This window comes from Pelodiscus sinensis, chromosome 1, assembly GCF_049634645.1.
Source record: "Pelodiscus sinensis isolate JC-2024 chromosome 1, ASM4963464v1, whole genome shotgun sequence".
NCBI lineage: Eukaryota > Metazoa > Chordata > Testudines > Trionychidae > Pelodiscus > Pelodiscus sinensis.
The window spans coordinates 208,855,429-208,870,952 of NC_134711.1; the positions used below are offsets into that span (position 1 = coordinate 208,855,429).

Genomic DNA, 15,524 nt, shown 5'->3' on the forward strand with positions numbered 1-15,524 from the left:
TGTTTTTTAAGTTTTTTCTGATACAGACTAACTCGGCTACCTCTCTGAAGCTTTCAAACAATAAAATAATGTTATGCACTTCTTCTCAAAATTTACAGTAATTAAAGACCTCAGAGAGAGGCAAGAACAAGCCATGTTTTAAACCCTCAGCTAATACATTGTGTTTCCTAACAAATTATACCCTTTTAAGACTAAGTCTTGGTTACCTTATTCAAATGAGCAGGCTGTCTAACAATACTGGACTGAATAAAGTAAGCAGGCTTTGGACTATGAAGACCAAAAGGCCATGGATGATTCCATATGTCCAATAGGTGCATGTGAAGACAGATTTTGGGTTTAAATGTCTACCTTAAATGGGTGAAATCCATTCTGCTACATCCATGCAACACAAATGGATCTGTTTCTGCTGTTACTGAAATCAATGAAAGTGCCCCAGTATCACTTAATATCAGAATTTGGCTCTCTATTTGAATGAGGCTTTATAACTAATTGGCTACTATGGGGCAAATCCTTTCTGAAGCACAGAGACGAAACAGGTGGGAATTCTGTAGTGGCTCTGGGGAAATAATCCTGCTGTGCACCCATTGCTGCAGCCTCTGGATCCTGGCCCCTTCCCCACCCAGCTGTGTTGAAGAACAATGACTAAGGAAGCCACATAGCCTCCTTGCTGACAATCCTTGCCATGCCCACCCTCCCACAAATATTCAGATGCAACAGCATGTTGAGAGCCTCCACAGAGTTGTTGGTCCCTTGCTGTAAGGATATGTGGGTCTCAAACCTATGTTTTCTGGTCCCTGAGCGACCTCAGCATCCATACTGCCACCTCATTGCTCTGGCAGCCTGGTGATGGACAGGCTGTGAATCTTGTGTGCCCCCAACACCATTGGAAATTCTGACCCCAAAGGATCGAATTGGCAGTGCTGCCAGAGTCCCTGATTGGTCCAGGTGCATTACTTAAGCTTGGAGAGGGCCTCAGCAATAGGAAGTTGATTGTGGAATTAGGTGGATTCTCAGTGGGCTTCTATTACGGACTCTCTTGCGATGCTCTTAAATTCTGGCATCTGGCTTGTACTCTGGCTTCAGTTCCTGACCCTCAGCTTTGACTCCTGGCTTCCAGCCTTCCAACTCTCATCCTCTGTGCTGGTTCCAGGCTTCCAACTACAGCTTTTACTTTACTCTTGGTGCTGGTTCCTTGCTCCGGACCCTATCCCAACCCTATCCTGGTCACCCGTACCCTGACTGTGACACTTGCACTGAAATTCTGCCTACCCGATCTTCAGTACTGCAGAACCAGCACTCCTCCTCCAGCACCTATGTGACTGTGATGGGAGCAGCCAGGGTTTGTCCTTTGTTGCATGGAGAAATATTAGGTTATTTTTGGTCCTAACAAGCTTCCAAGACAAATGAAATGATTAATGTTGCTAGCATGCATGGTCACCACAAAAGAAGTCCCCTAAGTATGCTAATTTTCTGAAATATGCATTAATTACTTTAACGGTCTTAGTTTGTATAAATTCATCATTGCTTAGCATAACTGTAATTAAATTGCTTTGGCTCCTTTCTTAAACATTCCTGTGGGCTCTGAAACCCTGGGAGGTATAGAGCTTATATATTTAATATAGAATAATACTTTTGATCTTCGTTCACACTTACTTTTGTCTATCATAATTGTTCTCTTTATAGGAGCCAGCAAATCTTAAATTCCTGTGGCATTCCTGTTATATTTAGTAAACCGAAAATCATATACATGGATACTGATTTGTTCCACCTGCGTATTACTTTTGAAAATTCTCATTTTTTATTTTAGTTTCGTCAGGTAGCTTAATCTGCCTCCTACGTTTGTAACCTTTCTGCCACGTGGAGCCAGCAGCAGGGGTGGTTCTTCATCCATCCAACACAGAACTGGCTTGAGCACTCACCCAGAAATGTGGAAAATTCCGCACTGCCCCTGGGTGCATCTGAGCAGCAATGCTTCTCCACTCACAAGCAGAGTCTGAGCATAGAAAATAAATTTTAAATAAAAGGGAGGGAAATAACACATTAATTTGGAAAGACACCACAAGCAGAGTTCGTAAACAAAACCATGAGTAAAAGTCCCACCCCAGGTAGAGTGGGCAATATCCTTTTCACCTCAGGTTCTTATGTCCTGCAATCTGATTGTCCCCTTCACATGCCGAACCCTTCTCTGCACCCGGCTATTGCTGCCCTTGGTCAGAGCAGACCCAGGGTTCAGAGGTGCATTTGCAGAGTTCACCTCCCATCTTGAGCTGGGGGATGGAGCTCTTGATGATGCATGTTTAGTTCTGTTTGTTGAAAAGGTGGGAGAACAGATCAGACCAGTCCAGGCCAAGGAGGCTGTGCAGTTTCCTGAGCAGAATAACCTTCCCTCACTGCCTCTCTCTCATTGAGCTCTGAAAGTCGAGTCCCTGCATTTAATACAAACATAGTTGGTGTTGGGTCACAAATTAAATTCATTACAATGAGCAAAATACCACTCCATTAGTGAATATCTAACCAATCTAAGCAAACCAGGAGCAAACTGTATTTCCATAAACATACCCAGAGTTTCTTTCCCATTCCAGCTAGCTGGAATAGAAGTGTTCCTTCTGATCCTGCTGTGACACACTGCTGCACCAGAGATTGCTTCATCAAAGCCAAGTTATGCAATACCATTTGAAATGAAGAGTTTTACCATGTGTTTTATAAGTAAAAGAGCTGGCTGCAAAAAACAAGGGTCCCCCTCACCCATGGTACCACTACAGAGTGGAATAAATACAATATTATGAAACATTATACACAATGTTTTTTTCTGGTTATGGCAGAATTCTTACTAGGTATTTTAGAATGTTACCATTAAATGTTACTGCAGCCCAAAATATTGAGCATATTTCATGTTCTCAGATGAACAATGCTTTTACAAAACAAAGTGCCTTCTATGCATGAGTAAAGTACTTTTCCAAAATTATTGAATGGGGGAAGAAAATATCATTTAGAGTGAATTTTGCTGAACTTCAGAGGTTCCTTTACAAAGAGGACACGCAAAAAGCTTCTGCAAACTCTACACTTGGTTGAACAGGGCTTCATGACAGTTCTGTGCAGTCTAGTGTGGAGGGAGAGCCTGCCGGCTGCTCTGGGAAAAGAGGAAGGGGTTGCGGGAGTTTGCAGTTATGAGGATCCTATGGCTTTGGGAGGGATGCAAAATGTTTTGTAGTTCAGAAGCTATTCCAATCTAAATTCTAGTAGCAGCGATGAAGGGACTGTGGGATTTCTGTATGCATTGTTTAAGGACTGAAGGTGAATTCCATTTCTCCCCATTCCTGCATAGTTGCTCAGCACCTAGTCATGTCCTTGGGCTCTGTGCAGCAGTGAACAAAGAGAATCATTTTTTCTACAAATGGTGTGTCCTCTATGAAAGATGTGGTTGTGCGCTAATCTGACCTTTAAAGGGTTCTAAGAAGCTTACTCACTAATGTATATTGCCATTATTCCCTTTTTGAGGGTTATTGCAAATGCATCCAACGTATAAACTAAATTTGTTAACTTAAACAAAGACTGCCCTAGAATCTAAAATGATACTAAATTGGTTCAGTTTCCACTGATGAGCAGTGAAATGTTAGGAAATCATGTAGGTTTATTAAGGAAGGGGGGGAAAAAAACTCAACCTGGGATGAGGATTGTCTCTAACGAAGCCAACATTAGTTTTGCCATTGACTTAATTGTGGCCAGGATTTCACCCTCAATTATATGTGATACAAAAATACGTTTTTATATGTAAAGAATTGTGTATTCTTGCATTTGTGAGAGAGTTAACTGTGTCCTTGATAAAAGAAGTCTGAAATTGAATAATGCCTAAAATACTGCTGCTTCCTTCTCCATGCTGTCTAATATGAACATCTAGAGTAAAACATTTTAACCATTTTACAGCATATCCAAGTTTGACGAGCGATGTTGTTTTCTTTATGTCCATGACAACTCTGATGACTTTCAAATCTACTTTTCCACAGAGGACCAGTGTAGTAGGTGAGTTCATTTTATCACTAATAAAACTTATATGGTATGTGACTGACAAGGGCATTGGAGCCTCCCCAAAAGTGTGGGGAGGTTGGGGACCCAACCTCTCCTCTTCCTCCAGAAACCCTGGCCCCAGTCAAGCTGGAAGCTGGAGTCCTGAGGCCCCTTGTCCAGGGCAGGTGGAGGGACCCAAGCTTCCCACAGCTACCTGTGCAGCTCTCGCCAGCTCAGCTCTGGCAAGAGATTGGGACTCAGAGCTGCAGCCTGGCCATGCTCAGAGCCATGAGGGCAGCTCTGGAGAGCTGCAGTGGACTAGCCTTCATTGTGGACAGGCCCCACTGAGAGCAGCTCCAAGACCATGTCCCCTCTCACTCTTCCCTCCAGGCCAGAGCCATTGGAGTTATAATGATGAGCTGCCACGGAGTTGGAGACCCTCTATCTCCCTGGGGCTCAGCAGGGACACAAGCCAGGGGCTGCTTTTGGCTCCCTGCCTTGTGGGCAAGTGGAGGGGCCGACACGACATCCAGGCTCCTCAATCAGGCTCCATGACTTCCTGGCTGGAGGGTGGGGCCTCAGGGGGAAGAGGAGAGCAAGGGGCGTGGCTGTCTGCCGGCGGAGGTTACTGGTGGGAACTGTCAACTGGTTGACTATTAAGCATACCAGTAAGCTTAATGGTTAACCCTTTTACCATCCCTAAAATGAAGGAAACATATTACAGTTTGTTAGTAAATGTATTGCTTTGTGCTTGGATTAAGAAATTCTAGCTGATCTTTTTCATAGAGAGCATTTGCTGATTGTGTGATGCCTGTCACTTGCAGGTTCTGTGGTTTGGTTAAGGAGATTTTGACTGATGGTGTGGGTAGTGCTTTGGAATTAGAAGGAGAGATTGACGGGGACACACTGGAAGTAAGTCATGTTTGTGGATAAAATACCTGAAAACCTTAAACCATTTTTCTCCTCTCGTATGAATTTGTTTAAGAAACAAGGATCAGGAAGTAACATTTAAATTCTTGAAAATTCATAGAAAATGAATTGCAACACTCCTGTAATTCATTATATAGAACAATTAACTTTCTCGTGGAAAAAACTACAGGTTTTCATGTAACATGGTGAGCCAGCTACTATAGTGGATGGAGCCACAAAAATACACAAGAGTATAAGTTATTGATATTGAAAATTATTGCACACGTGATGATAATTGGTTGCTATACACCAAAGGTCGCAAAATATTCAGGTTGTGTCCAGTCCCAAAAGCCCAAACGCTTATCCCAGGTCACATTGTACCTTAGCTTTATCACCAAAAACAATGCTTGTAGCCAATATAATAACTAATGAAAGATTTATCAACTACAAAATAGAAGTGAGAGTTATTATATGATTAAAGCAGGCAAACATTTATACACAAATGAGTTAGTGTTTAGTTTTAAAAAGTGACAGAGTTGTAGTAATATGTCAGCTCTGAATGTCTTTTAGGGGTTGACCCTAGAGATCTTTGCTTCTGTTTCATAACTTCAGTGTTATGAGAGTCCAAACAACCAAAGAAAGATGAAACATTTTCATGTCAATTATTTTTATTTATTTTTTCTCAAATTCAAGATGATGGGACAAGCCCTTTTGCACTTAGCCTCTTCATGGGTGTGAAGGGGCAGCTAACAAAGTCTTTGTATTGTGATGTCCCTCATTTAGGTTCAGGAGCCTTCATGATGGCTGGGAGACAATCCCTCTTGTCTGGGTTCACAGTTTCAGAGCAAACATTTTCTACAGTCATAAATCAAAAGCTTAAATATTAACTTATAGCATGTGATAAAGATATTATAACTGAGATTATTGCATGCAACACCTTACAAACATTTCATAGAGTCTGAATACTAAATACATTGTTACAAGTTCAGTGCCCATCTGAACACCCAGATGAAACTGACTGGTTTCTGAAAATAAATTTGTCAGTGCACAGCTGAGACCTAAAGCCTTGGCAAGAATTTGTACCCAGTCTGCCAACATTTCAGCGACAGCATGAAAAATGCTGAGTGACATATTCTTGATGGACTTGAAGAGCATGTAGAGATTGGAAAGCCTTACCTGGTAACCATAGATGATATTAATGTGAAAAGAAACTTTGGAAAGAAAAAGAAAACTTAGTGTGAATGTTCAGACCTGATGTTGCAGTTTTCAGTCAAAATTCTTGAGATTACCAGGGTTGTCTAGGTGAAGAACTGCATGAAGGGGTGATGGTAACATTTTAAAATGATAGTGACTTGGAGTAAGAGCTACTCTTAACCAGGATTTAGATTTAGAACTAGAGCCAATTTTGGATTCTTTGAACCAAGTGGTATTTACTTGTATAGCCTTTTATGCATGTCTGGACATTCCTCAAAATCTGAGGAAGTGTTTATCTGTTCAAGAGTTGTTATTGAATCCCAAATCCCATTGGCTGGGGAACATCAGACTGCCTTGACCAAAGTCTTAGGAGGAATGCCTGCTTGTTCATAACAGCAGTTGAATCACGCACCAAGGAGGCTCTGTAGTTGATCATGTGTGCAGATTTTCTCCTGCGGCAAATTAGTATGGACTTACTGTCCACCTAAAGAAAACAGAACCAGGACATACCATATTGCATCTGGTACACAGTCTAACAAACCTACTGTACACCTCTTAATGGAATTCACATGTCCTGAGAAACATGTCAGGGAACATGGACTCCTTCTCTAGGCTGAGAATTAGTTTAGGATTAATCTATGCAGAGCTGCATCCCAACTTCAGACTGTGCCATGCAGCTGATGTCATCTTTATGAACAGTGTAGCATTCCATAGCTGTGAAACCTGGGTATGCTACTGCTGAAGAACTCAATAAGTTTTACATGTAACACTTCAATCAGTTGTTCATGTCACATTATCGGAAAATGCTATGAATTTGGAAGAACTGAAACATTGGAAATGAAACTACATTAAGGCTTTGTTAATTCAAGTACAAATCATAGAATCATAGAACACTAGAACTGAAAGGGACCTCGAGAGGTCATCGAGTCCAGTCACCTGCCCTCACGGCAGGATCAAGCACAGTCTAGATCATCCCAGATAGATATCTGTATAACCTGCTCGTAGATATCTCCAGAAATGGAGATTCTACTACCTCCGTAGGCAGTTTATTCCACCACCCTGAAGTAGGATATTTTGTTAGGGTTAAATAACAATAGAATATTTCAGTATGTGTTCTGTACAGTAATGATATAAAGATGGTATAAATGAACAGAGATAATTTTGAAGACAATTTGTAACAGCAGTGATCTAACGGTGCATGCTTGAAGAAGGCAGATCTCAACGTTGCAGTCAATATTGCAGCATGACATAGGCATATTTAACATAGCAGACTGTAAAGCTTACGCACTGCTTTGTAAAAAAAAGATTTATTAGTTCATGCAAAAGCTTTTAAAATGTACTATGCTAATTCTGTGTTCTCAAATTTGTATATGAATCAAAAGCACACTGTTTAGCCCATCTCTCAAGTCCCAACAGAGGTTCTTTGGTGTGAGTAAATGTACTTTTGTCTGGAGGGATCTTTGCAATGGGAGTTCTCTACAGTGAGGTCACAATAGAGAACCAGAACTTCAAATAGTGTAAATCAATGTAGCATCATTGAAGTCAATTAGCTGCACCTATTTATACTAGTTGAGGATATGATCCACCATGCTCCAACAGAAATGTATACAGCTACTTAGTTTTGTATTTTTAATTTTCTTTTAGAAGGCCAGCATATTTTTCCTCTTTTAAAAAACCCTCATAATGAGGAGAAAATGTTGAAAATGAATTAGCTACAGCTGAGCTATGAAATAAGTATAGTATTTTTTAAAACAAGACATAGGCATTATAATGAGATTTTTTTTGTTCCTACTACTACATGTAGATTTCAAAATACTTGGTGATTTTCCTCTTGTTTTTGTTTACTCTGAATAATCCTTTATAAATTCTTCCTTTGTTGATCTCTTTACGGATACCATCTCCACACCTTCTTGTCACTGAATTTTTGGGCCCAATCCTGCATTCTTCATTCAGGAAAAATTTTTGTTGAGTAAAGTATATTTAGCAATTATGTATCTAAACACCTATTAGAAAGACCACATTTTATAAAGCAAATAATAAAGGACCGGTGAGGTTTTTAAAAATTATGTACGAGCGGGTTAGACCAATATATAATCATTCTGATTAAATCTTATTTGCAATCTAGAAAGTGGTTTCTATTGTCATTATTTGTGTACCCTTATGCATACCTTTCTGCTTTCAGTATGAATATGACTATGAAGAAAATGGTGATCGAGTAATACTAGGGAAAGGTACTTATGGAATAGTTTATGCTGGACGGGATCTTAGCAATCAAGTCCGAATAGCCATCAAGGAAATTCCTGAAAGAGACAGCAGGTGAGTCTTAACATAATAATAAACCTGCATCACCAATGAAAAAAGCAGTAGGTTGCTTATAAGACTTTTCTCCTTCTAAAATGTATGTGTATATATAATAGATTGCAGTATAATATTCCAATACATGATAATTGAATTAGTTTATTTATAGCTTTAATCATTCTGTTTAGGGCAAGTTCAATGTCTTCCTCTTTTTCCAGTACTACCAAACCACACCAAAAGTATATGCTAATTTGATAAAATCTTTTATGAGGATCAGGATTTTTTTAGTTGTTTGAATAAAGAGTCAAACATTATTTCTTGTGGGAAGCTTTTCTTGTACTCCATTTTTTTGAACAGCCAACCAGTCATGCTGCATTTTGAATTTAGTGACAGAAAGTTTTCTAGGGACTTGGATGAGACCTGTAGACTCATTTTATTTAAACCAAGAATTAAAACTAGGTCTCCAAAGATGTTAATCCAATATATTTGCATGCATCTTCACCTGGTCCTCAACTTACTTCTTCTTGATAGATATTCTCAGCCACTGCACGAAGAGATAGCGCTGCATAAATATCTAAAGCACCGGAACATTGTCCAGTACCTTGGTTCTGTTTCTGAAGACGGGTACATTAAGATCTTTATGGAACAGGTCCCAGGAGGTTTGTATCATTCTGGGCTGGGATTTTTAAAGGCGCCTAAGGAATCCAACTCCCAGGAATAGTCAATAGAAGTGGGGCACTTAATTGCCTTAGGAGCTTCACTAAATCTCAGCATTTACATGTTGCTATGCTCTACCTGACTTTCCTGTTGAGAAGTTAATTGCAACTGTCATTCTTCTGTTTATAAACAAGTTTTCTGTGTGTAAACAATATATATGAAATGGTACAGTTGTCAAGATCCTATTAAATCCCTTTTTATAATAATTATACATTCACAAACTGTATTAAAAGAACATTAATAAAGTCTTGCACTCAGAAATTAAGAAATGCCAGACATCGAAAAAGTGATGCACTTTTGCAAAAGAGAGCATCCAGACTGCCTGGATGCTCTTTTGCAAGTAAGCAGATATTGCTATGGACAGAATGGCCACCAGGGCACCTGTGCTTTTTCCTGTTCCCTCTTATTGTGCAAAGAACTCCTCTTCCCTGTCCACACACGCCTCAAAAAAGTGTTCTTCCTTGTGGAATGAGGATTACCAATTTTTCAAAAACCCCTCTGATCTTTCGATTTACTTGAACGAAAACGTGCTTGAGGCATGGACGCGCTGCAAGTTTTTGCAGAAAAACAGCCATTTTTCCACAAAAAACTCTGTAGTGTAGACATAGCCTTAATGAACAGTTGTTCAGTATTTGTTTTATACTCACTATTAAATGCGTGGCTGCAGGCCTAATTTAATACACATTATTGCTCAGAAGAGAATTATTAATTTCATCTTGGGCTTTTCAGTGGTACTCATAACCATCTGGAGATATAAATGTAAATAAATTTGTTCTCACAATAAGGTAGTATGATTATACCCATATTACAGTTGAGAACCCACTGGCATAGAGTTATTAAGGTAAAAATTGTCAACTAATGCTGGCTGCCCAATTTGATACAAGTGGGATCTGATTTTTCAGAATGCTTTGCATTAGTTGGCATTTTATATATTCAAAGCGCAGCTCCTATTGACATCAGTTGCTACTATGAGTGCTTGGCATTTTGGAAAAACAGAATCTCAGGTATCAAATAGAGCACTTAAAAATGAGGAAAAACCCAGATAATGATCATTCATCAAAGTGTGAGTTAAATGTCTTGCCTAGCACCACACAAAGAACCCTGCAGCCCAGGCAGGGATAGAGTCCAGTTCTCTGAAGCATCATTCCACTACCTTAGCCACAAGACCATCCTTTCCTCTTTCTGCCATCTCCTGCCTCGTTAACTATACACCTTCCAAATTTTGAAATAAATGAGACATGATCCTATAGACCTATAGTTTCTTTGATTGTACATCCTTGATTTGCCCCCACAACAGGTCCAGTCTGTGCCCTATTTGAGGCAGGGATCTTGGGGCCAAATTATGTCCTCAGATAATTAAAGACTATTATAAATGCATACACACAAGGGAGGCACCTTAATTCTGGCATTTCTTATCTTTTGTGTGCTTAATAATGCAGTTTTTAACATTTTCTTTCTGGGTGTGCTATTACTTAAACTTAAAAAACAGAAATTCCATCTCTGGTTTCATACTGATACCCCATTATTATGGTTGTAATCTTTACATCCATCACATAGTCCTCTGCTAATTGAGCTAACAGAGTAAGTGATAGGACTAGTAGGTTGTTATGTTCTCTGTGGACCAGCACTAATGGGGTGTGAGAGACACATTTTGTCTGAGCCTAGCATGGCCAAAAGAAGCTCAGAGTGACATCTGCAAGGGAAGTTCATCTCTCAGTCCTGGACTGGAGCATTCCCAGTGCATTTGTAATATTGTGGGATTTAAACCAATAGATTAACCAAATTCTTTACTGAGCATGCATGACTTGCCGTTTTTGTTTTCCAAAGACTTATAAATTGGTGTCAAATTTAGATTAGATTTTTCAGACAGGTGGCTAAAAGTACATGTCTGACACCTTTACCACCGCATGCCAAATTTAAAGTACCTGCTCCAAAAAAGTGGGGAAGGGGCACAATTGCTCTAAAAAAATTGCCAGAAATTTTAAACATGAGCAAAACAGCATAACTTCACCAACCTCCATTTTCTTAAAAGGCTGAACTGTTTTACTGATTTTTTTTTTATTCAGCTTGAAGCAGATACCCAGCATAGTAAATTCAGCCCGAATGGTTACAATTTAGCAAAAAGCTGTGAGCAATCAAAACCAGGGTCTTCTAATGGGAAGAGGGGTAGTGGAGTCAAAAGACCTAACTAGCTTCATGGCTGAACTTGAAAATTTACGGAGGGGTGGGTATGGTATGATGAGACTGCCTGCAATGGCACGTAGCTGATCTGTGACTGCTAGTGGCAAATAACTCCAAGGGATGCTGATGGGACAGTAGATCTGGAGAGCTCTGAGTTACTGCAGAGAATTCTTTCCCAGGTGTCTGGCTGATGGGTCTTGCCTTTGTGGTTGGGGATGGGAAAGAATTTGCCCTCGAGTCAGACTGGCAGGGATACAGGGTGGGAGTCGCCTTTCTCTGCAGCATGGAGCAAGTTCATTAGCAGGTTCAAACAAATGTAAATGGTGGATTCTCTGTAGCTTGATTTGAGGACTTCCATAATTCATACAGAGTTTATGGGTCTATTATAGGAGTAGGTGGGTGAGGTTCTCTGGCCTGTGATGTACAGGAGGTCAGACTACATGATATGATCTCAGTAACAGGCACTCTTTATAAGTGTGGGATTAGCCCGTCTCTTTCTTATAATTAATGCTTCATTTAATGCTTCATTTAAGTGGAGAGTACATATCAATATATTTTGAGGGTAAAAATCTTTGCTTGTAGTTCAGCAAAGCAGCTATTAAAAAGCAGGAAATTAAAAGTTAAACTTCCAAGACTCAGACTCAAGGATAATTCAGAGGGTATTTTAAAAATACATGAGAGGCATGAGATGATAATCGTGTCTCAATTGTTCTCTCTTTAGAGCCCCACTCAGAGGTGTCAACTACATGGGTGCTTCCCCTGTCCCCAGCGCCCTCCCAGCGCCTTCCTGCCCATTGGTGGGCCCTGTCAATCAGCTCCTCCCACCACCTCCCTCCCACCCCAGTCAAATGTTCAGTGGCATGCAGGAGGCAGTCAGGGAGAGGAGGAGTATGCTCCGGGGGTGGGGAGCACAGACAAATTGAGGACGAGGCAGAATGGAGTGAGAGTAGGAAGAGACATGGTGAGGTTTGGAGGAAGGACTGGAGTGGGGGATCTGAGGTGCAGTGAGGCCAAGCACTTTGGAGAAATGAGGAAGCTGGTGCCTGTCTCTCATTGTCTCCTGGCCATTCTAGGGTTACCAACTTTCTAATTGCAGAAAATCAAACATACTTATCCTGCCCTGAGCTCCTGCTCCCAGTTCACTCCATTCCCCCTCCTTCTGTTGCTTCTCTTCCCCCACCTTCACTTGCTCATTTTCATTGCCTTGGGGTAGGCTCTGGGATGGGTCTGAGGATGAGGAGTTTGGAATGTAGGGAGGCAGCTCTGGCTTGGAGTAGGGGTTTGGTTGCAGAATGGAGTGTGGGGTACAGGTTCTGGGAGGGATTTTGGCTGCAGGAGGGAGTTCCGAGTTGGGGTGTGGGAACGGGCTTCGGGTGCAGACTCCCAACAGCACGGACTTCAAGCAGCTTCCAGGAAGCAGCAACACGTTCCTCTAGCTCATAGGTGGAGAGGCAGCAAGAGTGCTCCACACAGCTCCTGTCTGCTTGCGATGCCCTCGCAGCTCCCATTGGCCAAGGTTCCCAACCAATGGGAGCTGTGGAACCAACACTCCAGGCATCACCTATGAGTGGGGACAGAGCATGTAGCTCCCCTGGCCACCCCTCTACGTAGGAGCCAGAAGGACACGTTGTTGTTTCCTGCGAGCTGTGTAAAGCCAGTCATGGAATCTGTCTGTCTGCCTTACTGGTGCTGCCGCCAACAGGACTTCTAATGGCCTGGTGAAAGCTGTGCTGTCTGGAACCACCAGGGTACCTTTTTGGCTGGACATTCCAGTTGGAAACTGGACCTCTGGCAACCATATTGCCAAGAGTGCCACCCTAACATTGGCACATGCTTGTGCTAAATTCATTCCAACATTTCCAACCACTTTCCTGCCCCTGGGTAGTACCAGTTGGTGTTGTTTACCTGATGCTTTATTCTGTTTATGCATTCCTCCTTCCGTATATGTTGTTATAGTACTTTCTGAACAGCTGTGGGAGAAAGGGTGTGGCTGAACGAACTCTTATATTTCCTCACCACCAGCTAGCCTTAAAGGGACAACTATTTAAATCATGTTTACACTGGTAAGTTACAGTGCAGCAAATCAGCTCCTAGGGCTGTAACTCACGAGGTGTCCACCCTGGCAAGGCATTTAGTGAGCACAAACCCCACAGTTGCTGTGCTCTAGAAAAACCATCTTGATAAGAGGTGCTGAGGTGTTGAGCTTTTTGCACTGGGGCTACAGTGCTGGGATGCCAGTATAAACACTTCAGTTGCTTTCTGCAGAGTAACAGGCCTCCGGAAGTGTCCCATAATCCCTCAAGTGGCCACTCTGGTCATTTTTTTTAAAACTGTTGTCTGCCCTGGAGACGTGCATATCCCCTTTCAAAGCTCAGTTGCTAACAGGCTGCATGCTGTCTGGGACACAGAGCAAACCATTCAGGTGAAATGCTCATGCTGTTCAACACAGAGGCAGGCATGTGCGTGTGTGAGAGAGAGGTTACTGTGCAGAAAGCTTGGGAAGGAGGTCGGGGGGGGGGGGGTGATGTCGGTGTTTCCCTCTCCTCCTGCCCCAGGATTGATTGCTTCTGCCTGAATTTACAAGTCAGCATGCTGACGCCTGCACTGTCCCACCATACACTCCTTCCTCCCCGCCCCCCGTCACACATTTTCCCTCCCTCCCCCTGCACTTTAGATGAAAAGCAGCCGTGAATGTAATTCAGTGGGGCTGGGAATCAATGGAATTTGGAAACCTGCATCATGTGACATTACCTGCCCCATGCAGCATTATAAACACTTCCCAGAGCACCCTGTGGCAAGTTGAACTGTGGGGTAGCTACCACAATGCACTGCTCTCTGCACTGTTGCAAGAGCTACTAATGTGGGTGCGCTCCACCATCACAAGGAGTACAGTGTGAACATGCAACAACAATTTAATTCCAGTGCTTCAATAAAACAGGCATAACTTGCTGCATAGAAACTTGCCAGTGTAAATAAGGCCTACAGTTTAGTTCTGTCAGGAAACTTCCAGCTTAGAAAGCTATAGGCATGGACTGAAATCTCCCTCAACTAAGTTTTCTAGAACTTAAATAGACCCCATTGTAAATTCTGTGCCTACTTGTCATAAGCAGAAAATGTTGCAGGAAATGCTTCTGTGTGGGCAGTGAACCTGCCCTGTTTAAGGAGATTAAATCTGGTTCACCGTCTCCACAAAGTAGGAAAAATAACAGTAACCCATCTTCCAATCTGTGTGCATGATGTCTCCAGTCTCTAGTTTCTTTCTGGAACATTCTTTCCTCTACCTCCAGCTATTCCTGGCAGTCATATCCATATTAACAAATTGAAGGGGAAAAGCTTTTAGATTGCTTAGCTGTCAGAAGAGATTACCTTCTCTTAACATAGCTATAGTTTGCTTTATTTAATGTGACATACAATGACATTCGCCCAAGTCCATGCTGCTTTTCATTAAGTGCCTATTGAATGTGGCTGACCCTAACGTGCACACCTATGATTCTAAAGAGGAGTAAAATTAATCCAGTGCTTGTGTGCAGCTTCCTCACATCATGGCTTAAAACCTGAGTTATGCATTAGATGCTTCCCACCCTCTCATTCAAATAGATGGTGGAAACAAGTAGGGAATGAATAGAGCCTTTGCTCTGCCATTCCTCTGATGTGGCAGCCAGTGGAGCTGAGCTGACAGAGGAGGAAAATACCTGCATTCAGTCAAAGGCTTCAATAAATCACTTCTGGCCTGAAGGAAGTGGGCTCATCCTGGGGTTGCACCCCACCACTGTGCTCAGGACATTGACCTGAAGTTCAGTCTAGCTCTAAATTTATTATTAGTAACCTTCAAAAGTTGACTTTGTAACACTGCAATCTTGACATGTTTTCCTCTTTATCTAACCCAGGAAGTCTCTCTGCTCTTCTAAGATCAAAATGGGGCCCAATGAAAGAACCTACAATAAAATTTTACACCAAGCAGATTCTGGAAGGCCTTAAATATCTCCATGAAAACCTGATTGTACACAGAGACATAAAGGTGAATTTCTCCAAGTGTTGTATTTTGTACAGTAGTGATAAGGGGATTAATTTCAGCACCTCTTGCAAGATTGTTACATTGATTATAAACAGTCGTACTTTTAGCGGGAAGGAGCCTTTTAAAAAAAACAAAACAAAACAGCACTGCCCATGGAAGTTTCCTTTGTAAAAAGTGTTTGTATCGTTCTTGCTGGAATCTTGTT

At 41.7% G+C, this 15,524-nt stretch overlaps 1 protein-coding gene across 5 annotated transcripts in view; it reads left to right on the forward strand.

Annotated features, from left to right (window-relative positions):
* Positions 1–15,524, forward strand: part of MAP3K15 (mitogen-activated protein kinase kinase kinase 15) — a 158,495-nt gene that overhangs the window by 94,071 nt on the left and 48,900 nt on the right. For all 5 annotated transcript variants that reach the window (XM_075913494.1, XM_075913486.1, XM_075913503.1 and 2 more), the window contains 5 exons: positions 3,925–4,020; positions 4,830–4,917; positions 8,291–8,424; positions 8,938–9,065; positions 15,192–15,322. In XM_075913494.1, the coding sequence (XP_075769609.1) occupies positions 3,925–4,020; positions 4,830–4,917; positions 8,291–8,424; positions 8,938–9,065; positions 15,192–15,322 (577 nt within the window). The remainder of the gene's footprint in view (positions 1–3,924; positions 4,021–4,829; positions 4,918–8,290; positions 8,425–8,937; positions 9,066–15,191; positions 15,323–15,524) is intronic.